At 42.6% G+C, this 23,014-nt stretch overlaps 1 protein-coding gene across 3 annotated transcripts; it reads left to right on the top strand.

Moving 5' to 3' along the window:
- Positions 1–3,125: 3,125 nt before the first annotated feature.
- Positions 3,126–22,081, top strand: traf7 (TNF receptor-associated factor 7). Of its 3 annotated transcripts, none has more exons than XM_040037298.1 (22): positions 3,126–3,261; positions 6,254–6,428; positions 6,604–6,655; positions 6,761–6,849; positions 7,043–7,159; positions 7,306–7,398; positions 7,956–7,989; positions 8,087–8,309; positions 8,417–8,551; positions 8,722–8,817; positions 9,921–10,042; positions 13,719–13,792; positions 13,893–13,941; positions 14,198–14,325; positions 14,500–14,582; positions 14,683–14,722; positions 14,850–14,966; positions 16,003–16,125; positions 18,714–18,833; positions 19,089–19,220; positions 20,013–20,132; positions 20,342–22,081. In XM_040037298.1, exons 2-22 carry the CDS (start codon positions 6,315–6,317, stop codon positions 20,354–20,356), a joined length of 2,076 nt encoding a protein of 691 aa, XP_039893232.1. In that variant the 5' UTR covers positions 3,126–3,261; positions 6,254–6,314; the 3' UTR covers positions 20,357–22,081. The 3 variants fall into 3 exon arrangements, with proteins under 3 accessions (XP_039893232.1, XP_039893230.1, XP_039893231.1); XM_040037296.1 differs by having other exon boundaries at positions 6,758–6,849; XM_040037297.1 differs by lacking the exon at positions 3,126–3,261 and adding an exon at positions 3,311–3,953 and having other exon boundaries at positions 6,758–6,849.
- The last annotated feature ends 933 nt before the right edge of the window (positions 22,082–23,014 follow it).

Raw genomic sequence — 23,014 nt, 5'->3', positions numbered from 1 at the left:
TGCATTCAAAGCATCTCTTATTCATGGCTGCATTACAGCATTCAGGCCTGGGCTTTCTCTCTCTTTTCTATTTGCAGCTCCCTCTCTCTGTCCTTACATGTGGGCATCTTGCGCCTTCTGTTTCCAGGCTGCAGAGCTGCGCCCGTCAGCCCCCTGCGTACCAATGAAAGATCCACTCTGCTTCTGTGGCGTCCCTGCACCTCATCCCACATCTATCACACCAAATCACTGCTGTGAAGGTGAACACAGCCTCATCTTTCTGCTGATGTGGGAGCATTTTACATGCAGGAGAACTTGTTATTAACTGAGGTCACAAAGCTTCTATTTTTTTCTTTTTGCACAGTAATGGACACATTTACTGTATCTACAATACAACTAAGCAGTAACGTGGCTGGTCTGTTCACTCAAATTATGATCAAGGTGGTTCTTCACTGCAGTTATCTAAATTCAATCTAAATTTAGTTGGACTATGTTTTTCTGCTGTGTCTAAATGTTGCCTGTAAAATGCCACTTATGTCACTTATAAATGAAGTGAGCAGCTGGTTTTATGCCAGTAGGTGGATTAAAGTTCTTTTTGTGTCACGTTTACATTATTTCTATTTGCCTTTTAGCCCAGTGGTCTCATCACATCTAAATGAGTGGTACCCTCTTCTGGTGAAAAACGGGTAAAACAATGAAAGAGGGGGGGAAGCACATACACTGAATACAGCTTATATACTCTTAATATACACTCACTGGTCAGTTTGTTTGATGCACCTGACTAGTATTGGGTTGGGCCCAGGTTTGACATCAGAGCTCCCTGCATTGTTGGTTGTACAGATTAAACGAGGTGCTGGAAACATTCCTCAGAGATGCTGGTCTATGTTGACATGATGGCATCACAAAGCTGCTGCAGATTTGTCCGTGATCTTAATCTCACCAATCTCCCACATCCCTGAGGTGCTCTATTGAATCAAGATCTGGTGACTGCAGAGGTGATTTGACTACAATGAACTCAGGAAGCAGCCATCAGAAGGTGGTACGCTGTAGTCGCAAAGGGATGGACACAATCAGGAACAATTCTCAGGTAGGCTGTGGTGTTTAAATGATGCTCGGTTGGTGCTAAGGGGCCAAAGGTGTGCTGAGAAAATATCTGTCAAACCATTACACCACAATAACCACAATTGTTTCATTTATTTTGAACAGGTAAAACAATATGCAGACAGTCATTTAGGAAAAATAGAACAAAAACAATACGATAAAAAAAAAAGTTGAATACGAAGCGTAGTGTCGCGAAATCGATCAATGTAGAGCAGTGTCACAAACCACGGAGGCCCCAGAAAAGTGCAATCAAACGTTGAGTTTATTAACAGCCCGGAGAAAACATCAACATATGTTTTCTGACCAAAATACATGTTGTGGATACTTATAAAGCAGTGGGGTACACGCCCCCCCATGGCGTCAATGACAGATTAAAATAGGTTCCAGACATTAGTCACAGTTAATCGTACATTTTTAATAGCTATAAGCAGACATAGAACTTCTCTTTTCTATAACACCTTCCATACAAGGTAATAAACTTCAAGCCCTCAGGGTCTCTGAGGCTAATTATTGACTCTGATCATCTGTTACCAAGTAGAATAAAATATAGTGAGACTCCAAATGAGTTAAGGCCTCAGGCCGGACACATTCCTAGATTATATGTATTATATGTACTGTAAGCATGCATTGCAGTTATCCTTCTATGTTCTAGTTTCCCTCAGCATGGATCACCTGGACAGTCACGCCAGTGAAGCTTAAGACCCTTAATGACCCGAACATCAACTCAAAATAAGCACAGATATGCAATGTGTATAAAATACTTCAGACCGTACTTGTAATAAAAGTTAACATAATGGAAGGATCCTCAAATGGACATCTTCAATAAACAACTGTAATGCAGTATCAATACTGTGAGAAATATTATTAGATGAAATAATGCTGTAAAGAATGTTATTAATGCAATTATAATGATGCAGATCATATGGCAGTAATAAAAGAATTTCTGTATCTTCACAGTATCTTGACATTTGCTTATTTAGTTTACATATCTGAAACAAAGTGGCAGAAAGTGCAGACTTATTTAAACCTCTTCTCCATAAATTATCAATTATTATTTATCCATCCATTCTCTTCCGCTCATCCTTTTCAGGGTCGCAGAACTCAGGGAGCTGGAGCCTATCCCAGCTTTCTCAGGGCGAGAGGCATGCTAACACATAGAAACAGCCATTCGCACACACATTCACACCTATGGGCAATTTTCAGTTTCCAGTTAACCTATCCCCACTAACTCTATTTAACTGGACTGTGGGAGGAAGCCAGAGTACCCAGAGAGAACCCAGGCAAACACAGAAAAACTCCAGCCTGATGGTGGAATTGAATGTTCTTGATGTGAGGCAACATTGCAAACCACAATGCCACCATGCTGCCCTTCCTTATTTATATAAACCTGAATTACAAGAATAAATATACTTCTAGTTACACATAATTTCTACACTATATGAAATACAAAACATTGTCATAGTTACTGGGAGAAACTATATTCTGATGCCATAAGGTTCCTTTTTATAACGCCCGGTGTTATTCATATTATTGTCTAATATTGTCCAGTTCTGTGTCATTAAACGTGTATGTGTTCTTTTCTTTCAGTCCAGTTTATTAATCTGATTCTTTCTATCATAAACTGTAAACACTCGACGATGCTGGCTGATATAATTTATCAGTAGTAGTAGTATTTCCGTGTCATTTGGGAATAAGTTGTCTATGAGAGTGGCGCAATATGATGGAAATAAGCTCATGTGTTCCAAATGTCGCCATTTCCCGAGAAATCACAGCATTTGTAACATTATTTTACACTTCAACACCTCTCCGCATCAGACCACCATCCACGTGCCCTGCACGTATAACGTGATGGTGGCCGCTCCGTGTCCGTGTCGGTCAGGAACCAATGCGGAGGCTGAACTCGTCCGACTGTGGATTTATTTGGGAATAACGCACTTCCCAGTTGGTTTGCGGAATTTTACTGACAGCATCAAGTCCAATGGCAGGTGCGCGAGGTGCATTGTGGGTGGTATAGTCTAACAGCGGAGAAAAATATACTGATGAAGAGAACGCGTTACGAGTTCGACTACATGTCCCAGAACACACTGCGGTATCTTGAGCTGTGTGTATATGAGGCAAAGAGGAAGATTTCAGAATTCGTCTAGAAAATTGTAGCTGCGCTGTTGTTAAACAGATATAATGGTAAGTGTACAAAACTAAGCCAAAACGACTTTTTTGTAATCATGTTCTTGCTGAATACAAAATAAAGCGGATTATTCGACCGCTGTTTTTAGTTTTTCTTGCCACAGACTGTTAGTCGCAGTGATTGCTAATGAAAATGTAACATAAGCTAAGTTAAGCTAGCAAAGAAGATACTTAAGGTTAGCAATTGTCGCAGTTTACATGGTTGTTGACAACATGACTGCAGGCAGACACGGTTGTAGACCGCTTTCTTTTATAGTAGGAAACTCGCGCTTTACGCCTATTCGCTTATATATTCCGCGTTTAAGCATTTAGCTAGCTAGCTGTCTTTAACTTTGTTCCGTTGTGTGTGTGTGTGTGTGTGTGTGTTCGTGTTCCGCCCCCCTTTTTTTACGGGAATCTCCGGGCTTATGACAGCGAGTACAGCTCCGGAATAGGTTCACTGGCAGACTGTGCAGCCCACGGACCGCATACCTTTCCGTTTGCATCATTAGCTAGTTGTCCGGGTCACTGGTTTTTTTGGCTGTCTCGTCCCCCTCTCCCCATTGTGCTTGTTTTGCTCCCTCTCTATGTCTCCCTCACTCCTCCCCTTGGTTTGACGGTTTGCAGATGTTGAGCACAGTTTCACAAGTTTAGCACACGAATAAGTTGGACTCGGTGTATGTCTTTGGAGGAGCACTACTTTTAACAAGGTAGAAGGATTAGAGATATGCTATTGTTTGCTAGCTATCTGCATGTGTACTTTCTATCAATATGTACATATACACAGTGTGTTTGTGTGTGAATGAGCACTCTTGCGAGGCAAACATCCGAGATGAATCTACAATTTGTAGAATTTTGAACTTTCTCTGCTGATCTGCTGCTGGCTGATGCAGCTTTACTCTCCCAGTTAAGAGACTTAGAATTATTTCACTTTGTCAATAAACACGACCTATTATGTTTTACCTTATTTTTTTCTGTCTTAATATGTAAGACAGACAGCAACTAGAAAAAGTTGCATTTCCTTCGAAAATGCTGTGTGAATGCCGTGTAGTAGAATCTGAAAACAGCAGAAGAAGGAGAACTATCTGCAAACACTGTGTAGAAGCTGAGGTCTTTGCTGAAAACTGCGTTATTTGAAAGGGTACAGTGAACAGTGTCAAGAAAGTGGAGTGTGTGCAAGCGGTGAAGACGTGCGGCAACAGCCACAGGTAGGATTGAACCTTGACCACCGGGTCTCACAGCGCCTCACGGCATTCACACAATGATAGCAAGAGCGGAAGGGAAGGTTTACAACATGGTAGAGCAACTGCTGTGAAGGCTGGTTTGGAGATGGTGGGACTGATAAAAGACAGTCTGGGCTGAAGGTGGCAGAAATGAAGATGTTAGGATTTTTATTGAGAGTGAGCAGGATGGACAGGATTAGAAATGAGTGTATCAGAGTGGCAGCTTAGGTTAGCAATTTGGAGATTAAGTTAGTAAGGCAAGGCTGAGATGGTTTGGACACGTGAACAGGAGGGATAGTGGATATATTGGGGAAATGATAATCAAGATTGAGCTGCCAGTTGGAAGCATAACAAGGAGTTCAGAGCAGGTTCATGGATATCACGAGAAGGACATGGAGAGGGTTGATGTGACAGGGTTGGCTGTGGCTCAGGCGGTAGAGCAGATCAGCTTGGTAGGTTGGTGGTTCGATTCCTGGCTTCCCCACTCTGCATGCCAAATATCCTTGGGCAAGATTGCCCTCCGATGCGTTCATCGGAGTGTGAATGTGTGTGAATGTTTATTAGTTGCACTTGTGTTTAGAAGTGCTTGTATGAGTGGGTGTGAATGGGTGAATGAGGCATGCTGTATAGAGCGCTTTGAGTACTCCGGGAGAGTAGAAAAGCGCTATGTAAGAATCAGTCCATAATAATCAGTCCATTTACAGAGGAGGTTGCAATGGATAGGGTGAGCTGGCTGTGGCCAAAAGAAGAAGATATAAAATAAATAATTACAAAATTGGATGCTCCTATGAAATAAAGATGGGATATATGCAAGGAATCCTTGGGAAACTAAAGCTAAACTTTTTAATGGTCTGAAAATCAGTCTTCAGATGTCTTCTTTTGCCTGACCAACAGTCCAAAAACTACAAACATTTAATGCACTGACTCAGAACATGTTCTGTTTAGGCATTAGACAAATCAAAACAGTCTGAATTTCTTAATTTGTTGTCAGTTCAGTAACTAAATAATAATATTTCTCATTCTCAGTAGTCCATGTTGTTACTTCAGTTCTGAACCGTCCCAAAACTGAAAAGCTTTCTTGTAAAGCAGCACGAGGCCACGGTTTGTTCACAGAAAGACAGGAAATCCTGTAATGACATTAAAAAAAATCACATTACTTTCTATCCTCTCAGATCAGCTGGGCCTCAGATTTCAGTCTGGGGGTACCTGAGGAGTTTTTTGTGTGTATATTTGTGAATGAGACAAGCAGAAAGGAAACATTAGAACTATTTTTGTTTTAAATTTAACCAGTTAATTAACGAATGACTGAACTTTGAACTTCCTGTTATTGCTGGATTTGTGCTCTGGGTTTTCTGGATAGTCGGATTCAACAGACTAAAACATAAAACTTCTTCATAAACGTCATCTTTTCTGTGAATTGAAATAATTATGTTTGATTGTGTTGTTGTGCTTGAGGCCAGTAAAGTAGGTCAAACGTCGCCTTAACAACAGTAACTCCACTGTGTCGTTTCTTTTTCACTGCGTTGCCTCTCATGTCGATTAAAGCTGTGCTGTAGCTTCTGGCAGTTGCTGACATCCCTCGAGCCAACTGTGGGCATGTGGCTTTTATTTTTAATTTTTGTTCTGTGTTAAAACATAACTCTAACTTAAAGCAAGCATTACGTGCTTAAGCTCTTTTTACTCGGACTTCTGTAGTTCTGGTTGGAGGGAAATAACCATACCAACTGATATCGTTTTTACAGTATGTGTCACGCTAATACCCTCCTTGTCATTTTACCTCTTCCTAGGCCTAGCAGTCCAGCTACCTGATAGTCTTTCCTCACATATTCTGAGTGTGTGCTTTGGGTTATGAGCAGTGGTAAGACTCCTCGTTACAACCGATACTCCGGAGGAGCAGCGATAGCTAGCACAGCAACCATCCCCAGCAGCCCCTCCAGCCCCTCAGCAGACTCTGGCAACGGGGTGAGAGACACTTGCAGAAATTTGAATCATGTAGCAGGATTAGTATTCATTGTACACTATTGCTCATTCTACTCGTGATATGCAATGTATTCCCATCACAGCTTTTGTTTTATTTTAAAATAAACGGAAACTTCGACTCTGAGCTATTCCGTCTGTGCATCTTTCTTCACTGCAGAGCAGGATGGAGGCCTCATTCGCTCCAACTTTCTCAGCTGCTGGAGCTAAAGGTGACACATAATTAACACACCACTGCGTGTTTGCTTGATGTCACTGAAGTTTTGTTTTACTGTAGTGTTCTTTCCTCTGAGTATTCCCTTTCTATTTTTCAGCAGAAGGCTCCAGCACTTACAAGCAGCACAGACGGACTCCTTCCTCCTCGAGCACTCTGACCTACTCCCCCCGTGATGACGACGATGGAATGGTAAGCACACATCAACTCAACATCCAGTTCATGATAACGTAGTCAAAGTGATCATTTATTGGACTAAAACATGAAATGTTTTCATGCTCTGCATCTTTTTCATATTTGCACGCATGAGGATTTGCTGTGATACCGTTAGTGTGGGATTTGTTTATGACCTCTTCTTCCTCGCTGCTTCTTTTCCCTTCCTCAGCCTCCCATCGGTACTCCTCGGAGGTCAGATTCGGCCATCTCAGTCCGATCTCTCCATTCCGAGTCCAACATGTCCTTGCGCTCCACTTTCTCTCTGCACGAAGAGGAGGAGGACACGGTATGGCAGCCGGCACTTATATTTACTCTACATATATGGAAGCAAATATAAACAGATGCCTTGCAGTACATTTAGAGATCTACACAGACACACAGAGCACAGTTTTGGAGTTGAGTAAATTAACACAAGTTTATGTTTGTGAGCAGGAGCCGCAGGTCTTTGCCGAGCAGCCTTCAGTCAAACTTTGCTGCCAGCTGTGTTGCAATGTCTTCAAGGACCCCGTCATCACCACGTGTGGGGTGAGTCTTCTTTTAACTTGTAATCTTTTTCTTTCTGTCCGTCTGCCTGTGCTTTGAAAGTTGTTCCTCTTTTTTTCCATAGTTTGTCCAACAGCTTGTAAAAACCTCCAACAAATTTCATCACAGTTGTGCTCGGTTTCCTAAAGGTTTGATTGTGACTCTGAAAAAGTGCTAAAACTGACATGCTGTTGATATCCAGCTGTCAAATAAATAAAATAGTGATGACAAAGGACTGCTTGAGAAAGGGGATCATACAGGGCACATCCAGTTACTGGATTTCTGACTAATGTGAACTGGAATGAAAATAGACCTGTTTACCCTTTTTAATGACGTACTAAAAAAACAAACGCATTTCCACAATATTCTAGGTTATTCTAAATGCACTAGTAGAAGTGGCTGTAAATCCCTGGTGGCCAACAATTTCTGCTAGTGCTGCAGTAAATCAGAAAAGCTGCCACTCTTTGTTAGATGCATGTGTGACTGTCAGGGCTCACCAAATATCCAGATGTTTTAAAGCAAAGTAAAACTAAACTAACTCTAACTTCCTCTTTCTGCAGCACACTTTCTGCAGACGATGTGCCTTGACTTCAGGTAACCCTAAAAAATGTGTAACAGACATTTATTGCAGTACAATTTTGAAGTTTACTCGATTTTAACCCTACCTAATTAATATTTGTGCTCCTTGCAGATAAGTGCCCTGTGGATGCAGCTAAGTTAACGGTTGTGGTGAACAACATTGCAGTAGCCGAGCAGATTGGAGAGCTCTTCATCCACTGTAAATACGGCTGCAGGGCTGTAGGCAGCAGCGCGGCCGGCGCCACGGCCTCCAACACCTCAGTGGCCGGGAAACCTGGAGCCTACGAGGTGGACCCGCTGGGCTGCCCGTTCACAATCAAACTATCTACACGCAAGTAAGGAAACATTCCTGAAATCTAAAGTGAAACAAAGAGCTGTATGGTCTGTTTGTATCCTGTTAAAAAACATTTTCTGCTTTCATCGTCCCAACATCTGTTTGCAGAGAACATGAGGCCAGCTGTGACTACAGGCCTGTGCGATGCCCAAACAACCCCTCCTGCCCGCCGTTGCTCACCATGAACCTGGAGGCTCACCTCAAAGAATGCGAACACATCAAATGTCCACACTCCAAATATGGGTAATCCTAAAAACAGCGCTTTGATGTCTTATTTTCACCTTTCTCCAGCATATTTTGTTCATTCTATGAAATTATTTCTTGCTTTTTTCCATTGGCACTGTTACTTTACTGTATTCATATTTGCTCTGTTTTACTTGTCAGTAATCTGCATCTTGTCTCCTTGCCAACAGCTGCACATTCATAGGCAACCAGGACACATATGAAACACACCTGGAGGTCTGTAAATTTGAGGGCCTCAAGGAGTTTCTGCAGCAGACTGATGACAGGTGAGCTCAGATAAACAGAGTTTTGTTGTGCTAAACTGTTTCTGTTAACCTCCCCATCGGGCTCTCTGGCTGCTACTTCAATCGTGAAACTGCTAATGATCAGCTGATCGGCTTTTCTGTCGCGAGTCTCTCTTGTTTGTTTTTGGTCCACTTTGCGCCAGAAAGAGGAAACCAGCGGCTGAACAACAGCAGCACGTTTAACCTTGATAAGCTGTTGTTACAATTTATTTAATATTACTTTCTACACCAGGATCCTTTTCTACGTAGCTGACGGCTGGTAACTGTGCAGGGGCGCATCTAGCAAAGTTTAGCCAGGGGGGCCGATAGGGCATTAACTGGGAAAAGGGGGCACAAAGACATACTTTTCTTTCTTATTCTCATTTAAAATGTCTAGCTTTTAATAAATAATTATCTGACACCCAAAGTTTTAATTTGATGTAAAATGAATAGAAGTCCATTACTGTATATAGTGACTATTAAGTCTAATATATATACCCTAGTAAGCTATAGTACTTTTTCCTTTGGGAAGGTACCATCTGTGCAGTCTGCAATTCTGTTGAAGAAAGATGTTGAATCTATTTAATATTTCTTGAAAAATAATTGATTTCTGTGCATTTTTTTTCACACTGCATCAAATTAAGGTTGATTACGTCGATTAAGCATCATGAGGTGGAGCGTGAGGGGTGGTTCCCTATTTTTTATTTATTTATTTTTGTTGTTGCTGGGAGTTGGAACCCTATTAGTTAGGTTGCTTAATATTTACGCTAAGTACTCTTTAAAATACCAGAATAGGGAGGATGGTGTAGGTCTAAGTTTATTAGATTGATCAGTATTGCTGAACTATGAAATTTTTTTTTTGCATACAGGTATAACAGAATAGCTTTAGTGTAGTTGTTGTTTTAAACTTGAGTATGAACTTGCAGACTTGCAAAATGCAGCAAGATATTTAAAAAACAGTTTTGTTGATTAAAAAACACTATATCGGATTCATATCGGTATCGGCAGATATCCAAATTTATGATATCGGTATCGGTATCGGACATAAAAAAGTGGTATCGTGCCATCTCTAGTCCTAATGTGACGTCTGACTTTTGACTGCTTAGATTCCATGAGATGCAGCTCACTCTGGCTCAGAAGGACCAAGACATCGCCTTCCTACGCTCCATGTTGGGGAAATTATCTGAGAAGTTGGATCAGCTAGAGAAAAACCTGGAGCTCAAATTTGGTGAGATGACAGAAAAGCAGAACTAAGAATCAGTTCTCTTTTTCTAACATTCAGCAACTTCATTTGCATATTTATATGCTTGGAACAAGATGTAGTTGAGCTTCAGTGAGCAGGTGGGCTGCTTGTATGTGGCTCAGTGATGCTGTATAGCTGTCAAGAAACAGGTGCTGTGGTACCTCAGGTATTTAAAGCTTATATAAAGAATGTGTTTTAAATAGTTCACTTTGCCCAAGTATTCAGCAAAGCAGTGCATGTGAAAGACAAGTACAGACTCTCAGACTAATATCATGGATAGATCAGACATGTCTTCACACTTCAGCTTATTTGAGTATTCAGTATATTATCAGCACAACATGTACTGAATACCAAGATGTGCGTTTTGTTGCTATCGACTCTAGGAGCCATCAAATTAGATTCAGTAAGAAGATATTGGCTCATACTTCCTCTGGATGTTTCACAGACTGAAGGGAAGTTCCGACTTAGTTAAGTTACTTAATAAGGCTTTAAGTGGAACCATAGTTGTTGGTAAATAGTTTTATTTTGGTCAGGCCAGTTTCCAAAGTCGCATGGACCTGTTAGGATTATTTTTAGTTCTATCTTTTTATTCTTGAGCTCTTCTTAGAGGAGCTTTGTTCAAAATAATTTGTATTCGTCTTATACCATACATGTGTGCAAAAATATATATCACGATATATATTTGAAAATTTGCGATAACCATATAACTGATGATATAATTTCTGCGAGACAAAATACAACTCCACAACATTACTCGCGCAAAAAGAACCCATCCATTTATTTTCACTTAAACAAGCAGCTGTTTTTTTATGTGCATTAAAGCTATATAAACATTTAACAGTGCAAATGCAAATTCCGTGAGAAGTTAAAAAGAGGTGCTTTGCAACATTAAACTGCAGTGTGCCAAATAAAAAAAGTCAAATATGTATTTCTCGGACCATAAGGTGCTCGGGATTATAAGACACATTAAGCGAAACAAAGCAGTCAGATAAATCAAACTTTATTCAACTCATTCTTCTTGCTTCCTCCACTTCTGTACCATTGATTCATTAATGCTGTATTCTATCACAGCTGCTCTATTCCCATGTTGTTGCAGTATATGAATGACTAACCTCGTATTGTGGATGGATTATCTCAGTTGTTCTCCTGACTGAAGTTTGGTCTGTTTACAGCATCCTGCCATGCGATTGCATTTGTCCCTAACCATCAGGAACCCTCACGTTAACTTTTATTGAGGGGAAAAGTTTTAGTGTTCATCCTCCAGCTTCACTGTGTTTATGCTAACACAGCTGTGTCGCTAGCGACCTGTAGCACATCATTATATCCGGTCGTTAAGTGATGACGTGACGAATCCTACTTCCGGGCCTAAAGTAGTCTGCGTTTAATATGGCTTTTGTGTTGTTAACATGTTTAATGTTTTGTATTTTCTTCTATTTGATCTCAAAAAGCTCCTAAAACAGTCAGTGATCACTGTTGACCTCCCTCGGCTTTTATTACCGCTAATCATTTATTTAAGCTCAGTTTTTAAAACCTTAGGATGTAACTACAGCCCAGCCCATGCAGCAGTATATGAATAGCGGTCACGTAGCACATCATTATATACCAGCTAGCCCAACTTCAGTAACCCTACAAACGTCACTGCTGTTTAGTTTTCTGTCTTCATTTATGTTGGAAGTGATAACAGAGCTGTACGTTTGAATTGTTTCCGAAACCCCGCAGTCAGGACATGCTATATTGTATTTAGATAGAAGCTAGCGAGCTAACTCCCTGCTAACTTCTAACTCCGTTAAATGTCATAAATTCCGTTTTCATGGATGCCTGGATGTTAAACTCAATTGTTACACCTGGCAGAGCAGAACGCTGATCATTTTATTAAAAATGAAAGACTTTAGACAGTTTTTCAACTCTCAGTAATGCCATAGTGATCGTTTGATATATGGACCTGCAGCGGAGTTTAGGTCCAGACACGGCTAGTGACGTCAGACTTAACGACCGGATACCAGCTAGCCCAACTTCAGTAACCCTACAAACGTCACTGCTGTTTAGTTTCCTGTCTTCATTTATGTTGGAAGTGACAGCAGAGCTGTACGTTTGATTTTTTTCAGAAATCTCTCAGTCAGAACATGCTATATCATGTTTAGGTAACTAGTGAGCTAACTTCCGCTAGCTTCCTGCTAACTTCTTACGCCATTAAATGTAATGAATTCTGTTTTCATGGATGCCTGGATGTTAAACTTCATAGTTGCAACATTTTTACAAACTAATTCTGGTTCATCCGTTTCACTCAACAATCTGCTTTCCTCCTTCTCATTCTCCGTTACCGCCGTGCTTTTTCGGCACTGCGCATGCGCGTTTTATCCATATTCTATCACAATGTTTCATTTTCTTATCGTTGCCTAGCATTGTACCAGTATTACAGTGAACGGTATATTATGGCCCAGCCCTATGTGCAGCATCTTAGTTCATCCTCCGTCTGAAGCGAGCCGTCTTAGCTCGTCTCCCTATGATGTTTACTTTCTTTTGAATGGCTGCCAGTGGCGACTCATTGCACCATCATGGGTCTGTGTCCCCAACATGTTTGTATAAATGTAAACATCCACCACTTGCAATGTATAACAGCAAACCATTAACAGCTGTAGTTACTTGCTGACAGAAGAAGTGCAGGTTTATCAGGTTTGTTTTTGGGCCGGAAAGGAAAGGGGGGTATGGGGAATGGAGATGATCTTGGATATGATGGAGTGTTATCCATGTGTGAGTTAAAATTGGAGCCTTTTAAGAATCTGCATCACGTGCATCTCCCTATGCGTGTTGTCTCTTAACTGTGTGGGTAGGGTTGAAGGCTACAGATTTAAAAACTACTAAATCAGTCGGCGTGCTGCTACAGGTAACTGCTCCTTTAGGAGCTAGTAGGAAACCCTCTCAAATGCTGCCTTATGCTATGCTCTGTAATGGAGAAACTATGTAAGAAAGTAGCACTTCATGATTTGCAAAATGCAGCACAGACTTAAAATAAAAAGAGACACATAACCTGGGTAATTAATATCCATCCATCCATCCATCCATCCATCCATCTTCTTCCGCTTTATGCGGGGCTGGGTCGCGGGGGCAGCAGACCTCCCTCTCCCCAGCCACCTCCTCCAGCTTATCCGGGGAACACCAAGGCATTCCCAGGCCAGCCAAGAGATATCTCTCCAGCTTGTCTTGGGTCTGCCCTGGGGCCTCCTCCCGGTGGAACACCTCACCCAGGGGCATCCTTGTCAGATGCCCGAACCACCTCAACTGGCTCCTTTCAATGTGGCAGAGCAGCGACTCTACTCTGAGCCCCTCCCGGATGGCCAAACTTCTCACCTTATCTCTAAGGGAGAGGCCAGCCACCCTTCAGGGGAAGCCCATTTCTGCTGTTTGTATCCGCGATCTCATTCTTTCAGTCACTACCCACAGCTCGTGATCATAGGTGAGGGTAGGGACGTAGATCGACCGGTAAACTGAGAGCTTCACTTTTACACTCAGCTCTCTCTTCACCACCACAGACCGGTACAGCATCCGCATCACTGCAGCCACAGCACCAATCTGTAATGAATAATTCTAGTAAACATTTAGTTGTGCTTTTTAAAGTTTTTCTCAGCGTCTTAAAGACCTTGTGTGTCTGCGTGTGTTTCAGATGTGCTGGATGAGAACCAGAGCAAGCTCAGCGAAGACCTGATGGAGTTTCGTAGAGATGCCTCCATGCTTAACGTAAGTGTGTGTGTGTGTGTGTGTGTGTGTGTGTGTGTGTGTGTGAGAACTGGAGTTTATGTGACTAAGAAGCCTACAAATACTTACTTTGTCCCTCCAGGATGAGTTGTCCCACATCAACGCCAGGCTCAACATGGGAATCCTGGGCTGTAAGTGTCTGTTAGCCTTTACTCTTCTCCTCTCTCAGCATTGGGTGAAAATCTGTGAAAGCTTTAACCTGAAATTCAAATTGTAGCTCTGCCAGCTCTCAGGATTTCCCTCCTCCCCCCGCTCAGGCTTTTCCATTTCCCTTTTCTTTATCCACCTTTCAGTTCTTAACCTCTTGTTTCAGTTATTTTCCTCGCACTGTGTTTCTCCAGTGAAAAATGCAAATCCACTCTATGCCGTCTTTCTGCCTGTGTGTAGCATACGACCCCCAGCAGATCTTCAAGTGTAAGGGGACATTTGTGGGCCACCAGGGTCCCGTCTGGTGTCTCTGTGTCTACTCCACTGGAGACCTGCTCTTCTCTGGCTCTTCTGATAAGACGATTAAGGTAACGGCTACACTCATTTCCCCGTTTTTGTATACGTGCTATTTTTGCCTGCTCACTCCTGTTTCCAAGGAGATTCAGACAACTTCCACATATAACCCTGTTTTGTAAAAAGTAGGAATTGTAGAGTTGTTGTTATGCACAGAAATACTAAGTGACGGCTTCTCTTCCTCTAAGGTGTGGGACACCTGCACCACCTACAAATGTCAGAAAACCCTGGAGGGTCATGATGGCATCGTGCTGGCTCTGTGTATCCAAGGGTAACATAATTCACACATGCACACATGTTGTAATCACTGGATCTCTATCAGCTGCAGGAATCTCAGGATGACTCAGTTGTATTTTTTTTCCTCCCCATAGTAACAGGCTATACAGTGGCTCTGCAGATTGCACCATCATTGTAAGTCTCTGCGTCCTCCCTCTTTTAGGACCAAGCTTAGAAAATTTCACGATGGAATGTTTTCATACGTCGAGAAGCTCATTTATTTGCATCATGCATTTTCCCTCCAACTGTGCATCTTGCGTAGGTGTGGGACATTCAGACGCTCCAGAAAGTCAATACTATCCGTGCCCATGACAACCCCGTATGCACACTGGTCTCCTCCCACAACATGTTGTTCAGCGGCTCCCTCAAGGCCATCAAGGTACTGTTATGTGCAGCATATTTCACACAGTGTATGTTGGGTTATTTTATGGTTTTCAAATCTGTAGAAGTAGACGGATTTGCCCAAATCCTGCACAGCTGACATCTGCAAAGAATATGAAAATGTGAAAAATGAATAAACTTGGACTGTAGCCTTTAGTGACAGAGAAGAAGAGGATGCATTGGTGCCGTATGTCGGTGATGTCAGTGCTCCCACAAAAGGGACTTTCCCTACTTGAGGCTTTCCCTCCCCCCCGCTCCAACCCCCTTCACTCATCCTTTCTCAACATCAGTTCAGTGACAGATCACGCTTGAATGTTTCCACCTCTGCAGTGCTGTTTAAATTTCTGATTTCTTGTTTTTTTTGTTTTTAAACATGTTTCAGGTCATCAGATGACTTTTAGCGTTAGAAAAAGTCGACCAGCGTAAATAAAAAATGCTGTTTTTAAAAGAAGATTTCATTTATTAAATTAAACACAGGTATACAAACTGCCTGGGACAATGTGAAAAAGTCTTTTCTCTTCTAAATGTCAGAACTGGTTGTGACAATCATGCGTTTCTGATATTTGTCTTCATATGACTGCGGAGGCATTTTGAGCCACTCTTCTGTGCAGAGTGTTTCAGTTCAGCCACATTGGGGGGATTTCCAGCATGAACGCCTGTTTAAGGTCATGAAGCAGTTCAGTCTGATTTGATTTTAACTCTAAAACCTTCATTTTGGGGGGTTTGATATTTGTTTTGAGCCATTCAGAGGTGGACTTGCTGCTGTGTTTCAAGTCCTTTTATCTGCCTCAGCTCAGCTGTTTGCGTGTGTGAGTGTGACAAGCTAGCTTTTTGTGGTATGTTGATGAAGGTGAAGCTGAAAATGAGTCCAGTATTTAAAATGTCCATGTTTTACTCTACTAAACAAATGTTTTACCAAACGTTTAATATTTTTTCACCATCTGGTATTTTTGTAATTTTTTTGACTGTTCTCTTTGGATCCAGTACTTTTTTCCTCCTCTGTTAGTTCAGTGGATTTCTTGTCGTGTGTGTAGGTTTGGGACATCGTGGGCACTGAGCTGAAGCTGAAGAAGGAGCTGACAGGACTCAATCACTGGGTTCGAGCGCTGGTGGCCTCCCAGAACCACCTGTACAGCGGCTCGTATCAGACCATCAAGGTAAGAAAGAGCAATGTTTACCTACTTATGTCCAATCATAACTCAGCAGCTATAAATGATTCAAACAAAATAAAAAAGCATTATGAGACTGCATATGTCCACTTTATGCACAAACTGAGTCCTTGGAGCCAGAAGGATTCCTGGATCTGGATTCCTTTGTGCTGTTATGTTGAACATCTCTAAGTTTTGTTTAAATTTGACGCGTACGAACACATTTCTTCGACCTCCACACAATGTGAGGTTTATTTCACAGCTGCCCAAAACAGCAATGGTAATAAACAAAATCATTTTTTATTTGTCTGCGACGTTTGTTCCACCAGCAAAATCATTCTTTAATCAAAATGATGTTTTTAATGCTAAAATATAATTATTGTTGTTACCCCTTAATTCACAAACAATTACACAGTCTTGACATGCTTTACTTTGTTTTGACTAAGACGCCAAATTCCAGTTATTTACTTGAACTCCTGAACAGAGAAAATAGTTTTTGATGTTGAACGTTGTGCCTGATTCATTTCTGACTGCTCGGAGAAGTCCAGTGTTTGTTTTTGTTTCTTTTATTCACGTTTTAGATGGACAGAACCATACGAACATAAACTACAGGAATGATAATATTGTCAGCTCTCTGTCCTTTGCTTATTTGCAAAAAACAAAACAAACTGAAATGCACAAAGCAAGACGGGAAGAAAAGAAAAATAAACCCAAAAGGAACAAAATCAGCTACTGGGAAACGACAACAAAGGGGCAAAACACACAGGTGCCCAGGAACTAAAGACGACCTCGGCCACTGGCTGTAGTAAACATTTTCTTTCTTTTACTGGCTGTCAAAGAAAAAGAACAAACAACAACAAAAAATATTTGAGTAGGGTTTGGAAGCTGGTGGTCGATCATTTTGGAGCCAGTGTGTAAAAATAAAAAACACCCGGAGGAAGATGGACACGCAGAGCTGGACGAACAGCCAAACATACATTTCGGTTTTAATGCAGGCACTGCTGCTAGTGTGTTGGGCTAGGTCAGGGTCTCCAGCTTTGTGTTCTGTCATCTCTGGGTGTTGGTGGGAGTACTGAGCCCCCGTGTGCAGTTACAGCTGCATCCATGAGTGTATCCCCTCAGTTATGTTCTCAGCACTGACAAAAGTTTGTGTGTCGGCTTCATTCACTTCCTCACTGTTCAAAGTACTTGGAATGCCTGTGTGTTTGTGTGTGTGTGTGTCTGGGCTCGTTTCATGCTGTGTGTTTGTGTGTGCTCACGTCTCACTGTCTTGCTGCAGTTGGCCACTAATGACTACCTCAGGGACGTTGAAGGGAGAACAGAGAGCAAAGCGAGAGGAACGAAGGACAGTCTGTGGAAGAATGACGGCGCTCTGTTATGTGACGCCTGTGAGCGAGCAGCTGGTCTCTAGCCATCGCTTTAACTGGAGGAGCCATTTAGAGACGGTTTCCCGCAGAAACTGTTCTGACACATGTTGGCAGCATTCGGTGACGGTTAAGCTTTTAAATATTTTAGCAGCTTCATACATTTGACACAGACTGGATACAAAGTCCCCACAGGTCTGTTTGATCCCTGGATGTAGTTTGTTTAATTGGAATCATTCGATGGTATTATTTTTGTGGGACAGTATGAAAAAAAGACCCTTTGTGTGGCATCACAATGTAAACACACTCTCCTTATTAACTGCAGTGGAATCGGTTCGACAAACTCAGTCCTGGCTCAGCTCTTTATGCTCACGTTGTATTTAATAAGTCCTAGAAGCACAACATTGAAGATATTTATGAGTCTGTAACGGGTAAATGTTTACTCTGAGGCAGATTCATGTTTTACGTTTCACAATAACAATAGTTAAAGTGAGTCGACGTGGTGGGAAAGGCTGGGCTTGAAGTGACATTTCAGACTTGTTTTCTACAGTTCTCGTCACCTGTCCTCATGTTTTCACTGTATTTCTCTTCATTTTATTTGAGAGCTTTTGAAAACATCTAAATCTATAACAGGCGGGGGGGGGACAGTTGGCCTCTAATGGCATAAAAGCAGCATGTTTCCACAAAGGGGAGGAGTGGAGATCAAATCAGAGATGACGGGAGAATGAGTGCAACATTCAGCAGGTAGCCTGACACGTTTGAATCGGTGATCCTGTTTCCTGTTAGCCAGATGTTTGTAAAGAGATTATACAGCAGTGTTCTGTTAATGCTTAGTTAACTGTGCTCTAAGTTTAAATAGAGGATTGAGAAAACCTCCTGCATGTTCCTCTGCTCTCCTGTCAGCCCTGTTGTGCTGTACACTGTGACTCATTGACAACACAAACCACACAAATTTCATGTTTTTCATAACTTATGAATGATCAGATTCATCTATGAAATGCTGTGGTTACAGCTTCCTAAATGTTTTCAGTGCTGTGTTGTAATTGGCCAGTTAAACCGTGTGATTCAGTGGGGATGAGAATTGATGGCTTCCAGCTGCTGAGTAACTCACTTTTTCCACTGCTGATAACCGAGCGTGCGTGTCTGCGCGCTGTGTTCGTTCCCCTCGTGTCAAGGACGTTCCCTCACGCTCCTTTTTTCTCCACTAAACTGCTTTCTGTCTGTGCGTGTCAGATTTGGGACATCCGCTCTCTGGAGTGTGTTCATGTCCTGCAGACCAGTGGGGGCAGCGTCTACTCCATTGCTGTCACCAACCACCACATCGTCTGCGGCACCTATGAAAACCTCATCCACGTAAGGCACAGTTTCATTTCCTCTGTCGTTCTTGGCAGTGGCTAAGCCCGTGTCACTGATCCCGTTGGACGCACTGATCTCATAGTTGCAAAGGTTTTTCTGTGGATGTTCAGATTACAACCACAAAGACTTAGCAAGTCCGTCTGAAGCAGTCCAGCTGGGGAAATTGCTACAAAGCTGTTTTCTGTGTGTGTTTGTGATGATGATGCAGGAGGAAGGATGGTGGTAATGGTGATGTTTGTGTGTCCTCTCCAGGTGTGGGATATTGAGTCTAAAGAGCAGGTGCGGACCTTGACGGGTCACGTGGGGACAGTTTACGCTCTGGCCGTCATCTCCACCCCCGACCAGACCAAAGTGTTCAGCGCTTCCTATGACCGCTCCCTCAGGGTGAGTCCTGTGTGTGTGTGTGTGTGTGTGCGTGCGTGCGTGCGTGCGTGTGCGTGCGTGCGTGTGTGCGTGTGTGTGCGCGTGTGTGTGTGTGCGCGCGCGTGTGTGTGTGTGTGTGCGTGCGTGCGTGCGTGCGTGTGCGCGCGTGTGCCAAAGATGTTAATAACGATGTAATAAATATATACAAGGCTGTGATCAGGATGGGCGGAGCCTGAGTGAGTTCACATGAAAGGAAACGAGATTGCCTGGTGTGGAAACAGGATGTTGTAGAGGGTGACGGGCTGTGACAGACATGGTGGTGGTGGGGTAGTTCACACTGTTGATGTCAGTAGTTTCTAACTTGATTTTTATTAGGTGGTTAAAGGGACGTGACACGAGCACTGTGGTTTATCGTAGTGGAACTAGTTTCAGTGCTCTGAGCAGCTGAAAACTAAGTTTTGTTTCATATAACGAGCACGCTTATCTTTGTAGGATGTGTGCAGATCATTGATTAACAGGATCAGATGAGATCACAGATGGTTGTAGACTTTTTATTTATTTTTAATCTGAGTCGTCTGTGGTCGGTTTACTAGTGGGCGGGTGTTCTTGACACCACTGGCCCCCACACTCACCTGACCTAAATCCAACAGAGCATCTGTGGGACGTTCTGCTTTGGTCCGTCTGACGCTGTCAGGTTGCACCTCACTCAGCGCTGTCCCGGGAATTCCTGACGACACCATCCCATCATCTCATCCTACGAGTCACGCTGTGCAGGGCCAAACATGACAGCAGCGCTGCGTTTGTGTGTTGTAGGTGTGGAGCATGGACAACATGATCTGCACCCAGACTCTGCTGAGACACCAGGGCAGTGTAACAGCGCTCGCCGTTTCCAGAGGGCGCCTCTTCTCCGGAGCTGTCGACAGCACCGTCAAGGTACGACAGATCGCCCCCACCCTTAAATCTGAGCTCAACCCACCCGCTGCATCAGCGGTTCACCTTGTCACCTTTTTCTGCTTATACCAGCATCTTGTGCGTTTTCAAAACAAGATTATTAGAAATATTTCTTTTTCGAGTCATTCTGAAAGCCGATGTATCCCTGTGCGCGTCTCCTGTCTTACTGTGTCTTTTCCCGTCTCCCTCAGGTGTGGACTTGCTAAACGGTCCGTTGGCTCCACAGGCGTCCAGCCCACTTCACCTCCCGTTAACGTTTCCACGCAGTTCCCGCCTCAGCACGCATTTCTTTGATTGTGATTTACACACTCCTTAGTGGCCTCATCCACCTGTGCATTACAGGGCACAGCGAGACAAAGCTGCCTTACGGTTGCACCACACTGGACTGACTGGACGCTGCACATTAACCCGAGGTGTGGAGAGGACTGCGGCTGTGCTTTTTTCACACAGTCGACGGTGCTGCCGGCTTCCTGCAGACGAACTTCACCCATGATACCCAACACATACTGTTTAAATGAGTTTAAAGGCTGGCTTCACTACCCTGGGTGGACCCCATGCAGATACCGTATGTTTATTACGTCATCGATGATTTAAGCTTGTATAAGTGAGCAAAAGGCGTTATTCTGGGCAAAGGCCTTCATCCACGGCGTCACGACTCCGAATGTTTCATTTTAATCATTTTGACAAACCCTCTGCCTGGTTAGCAAACCGGGAGCACTCCACGTGTCAACCTCGTCCAGCAGCTGTTTGTCCAAAGTGCCAGCTAACATTCTCAAGAGTTTTAATCCTGTTTAAAAAAGAAAAAAGGTAAATTGATACTTAATTAAATATCAGTTTATTTCTGTTAAACAGTGAAATGTTTATGGCAGTGTGTGCAATAAAAAATCTATTTATGAATGATATAGTATTATGTACAGAATCAGAGCTGATAAATCACATCAACCAGATGTTGGGCTGACACCTGAGCCACATGTTGGTGTTTCAGGGCCACAGCAGCACTTTTGTTAATCCAGCCTGCACATTTTTCCTTTTTTAAATGTCGACTTTTCTCCTCAAACTAGCTTCACTGATTTCTCAACGATGCACCTCGAGGTAAAAACTCAGCCGGGTAGTGCACGCGATTCTGCTGCTTACACTCCGTTCACACTCCATCAGATAACTGATCTCAGAGTGAGTAGCTTCATAAATCAGTTTCTAAGCAGTCCAAGATTGAAGGAAGCGTCTCCCTTTCAGCTGAAGCTTCACGTTGGTGGTCGCCCAGTCCAGTGTTGTGAAACCAGCCTTTCGAAAAACACTTTTTAACGCAGCAAAGACTTTTAAGAGAAAGATCTATAGATTTAGAGTTTTACATTTGTGCCATGATGGAGATGTATTGAGATGTATTGAGAGCAACTCGACGGTTGTAAAGTCGTGTAAGATAACAGAGAGGACGACTCACCCCGGCCTGCAGGGCGGAGCGAGAAGGACGACCTGCGTGCATGCACGTGCCTGTTATTGTCTATACATGAGTGTTTCAATGAGTGCCATATGTGTGGATGAAAAATAAGGAACAGCTGTAATGATGCCTTTTCCTCTCCTCTGTATGTCCCTCCCTCCTCTCTGACCACAGAGTAACACAAACAGTTGACTGCAGTTAACGTTAACTCCCCGACGAAAAGGCGCCTGTGCTTTGCTAAATGATGTGTAAGGACCCATATTGGGTTGACAGTACAGCAGAAGGGTTGAAATATTCTTGTGATAGTCGGTGAGATTCAGAGACTAAATCCGAGTTTCACGGGTGTTTAATAGTTTGGCTGCAGCCTCGTGAGGGAGGCAGAGGAAGGGAAGAGAGGAAGCATCTTCACTGGTCACACTTTAAGTGATTTCTTGTATACTTGTAATCATGTAAGCCTAAGTTGATCGTTGATCAATAAAAGTGTTGTACACTTGGAGAAGCGTTCATCTGATTTATTTGATGAAATAAAGCACCAAAGGACTTGAGGAGGAAATGATCGGAATCCTTTTGGAACGTAGCGTATCATCATATTTCATTCTGTTGCTAAATTAAATGAAAAACTTGGGTTTAATGTAAACTGCTGTTCTGTGTTTTGCGGCAACGCTTTTTGTTAGAGTCGTAACTAGAGCAGGAAGGGAGACTGTGACCACGTATCAGATTGGGGTCATTTCTCGTTGGTCTAAGACCATGAGAGTGTTCACCAGCAGAGGTGTGATGTTGAGCAGGCTGCCTGTTTAGTTGTTTTCGCTGTAAAAGTGTCATAAAATCAGCCGTTTTTCAGGACTACTTCTTCCAACATGTGGTAGTTGCTTTTGCTTTACTGCCATCAGGGACTAATAACAGCAAAACACAAATGAAATTAAAACTTTTACAGTTTTTACTGAAAAAGGTCGAGAATGTACATGAATAAAAGATCTAGAATAGCCAATTTGAACTATGAACTGTAAAACTCACCGTGCTCTGCCTGTACAAGCCTTAAATTCCTGGTTTTTCATGTGTTGGAAGAGGGCCGGACAGCGTATGTTTGCAGATGGATGACAAATCATATATGGAATATTAAAAAAAAAACATGCAATAAAACGCTAAAAACACAACAAAAATAATTTTCAAATACACAAGCAAAAGACCAAACAAGAAAAAATGTCATTTTTCTGTATAGCTCCATAGCACTCGCTATGGAGTCGCTGCTTACAGGAACTATCAGGATTTTTTTTTTTTAGATTGCACAAACTGTTCAAGAGTTACTATAGTTTCAAGAAATGTTGAGAAAACCTGTCGGGTTAGGCCATGTGCAGGTGTCCTGCTGATCCTTGATCCATCACAGCTGATTTAAATGGCTAAATTACCTCCTCAACATGTCTCCAGAGGC

Source organism: Simochromis diagramma, unplaced genomic scaffold (assembly GCF_900408965.1).
Source record: "Simochromis diagramma unplaced genomic scaffold, fSimDia1.1 OVJJ01000516.1, whole genome shotgun sequence".
Classification (NCBI taxonomy): domain Eukaryota; kingdom Metazoa; phylum Chordata; class Actinopteri; order Cichliformes; family Cichlidae; genus Simochromis; species Simochromis diagramma.
Note: the sequence above shows the minus strand (reverse complement) of the source record. Positions and strands in the feature narration are given on the sequence as shown.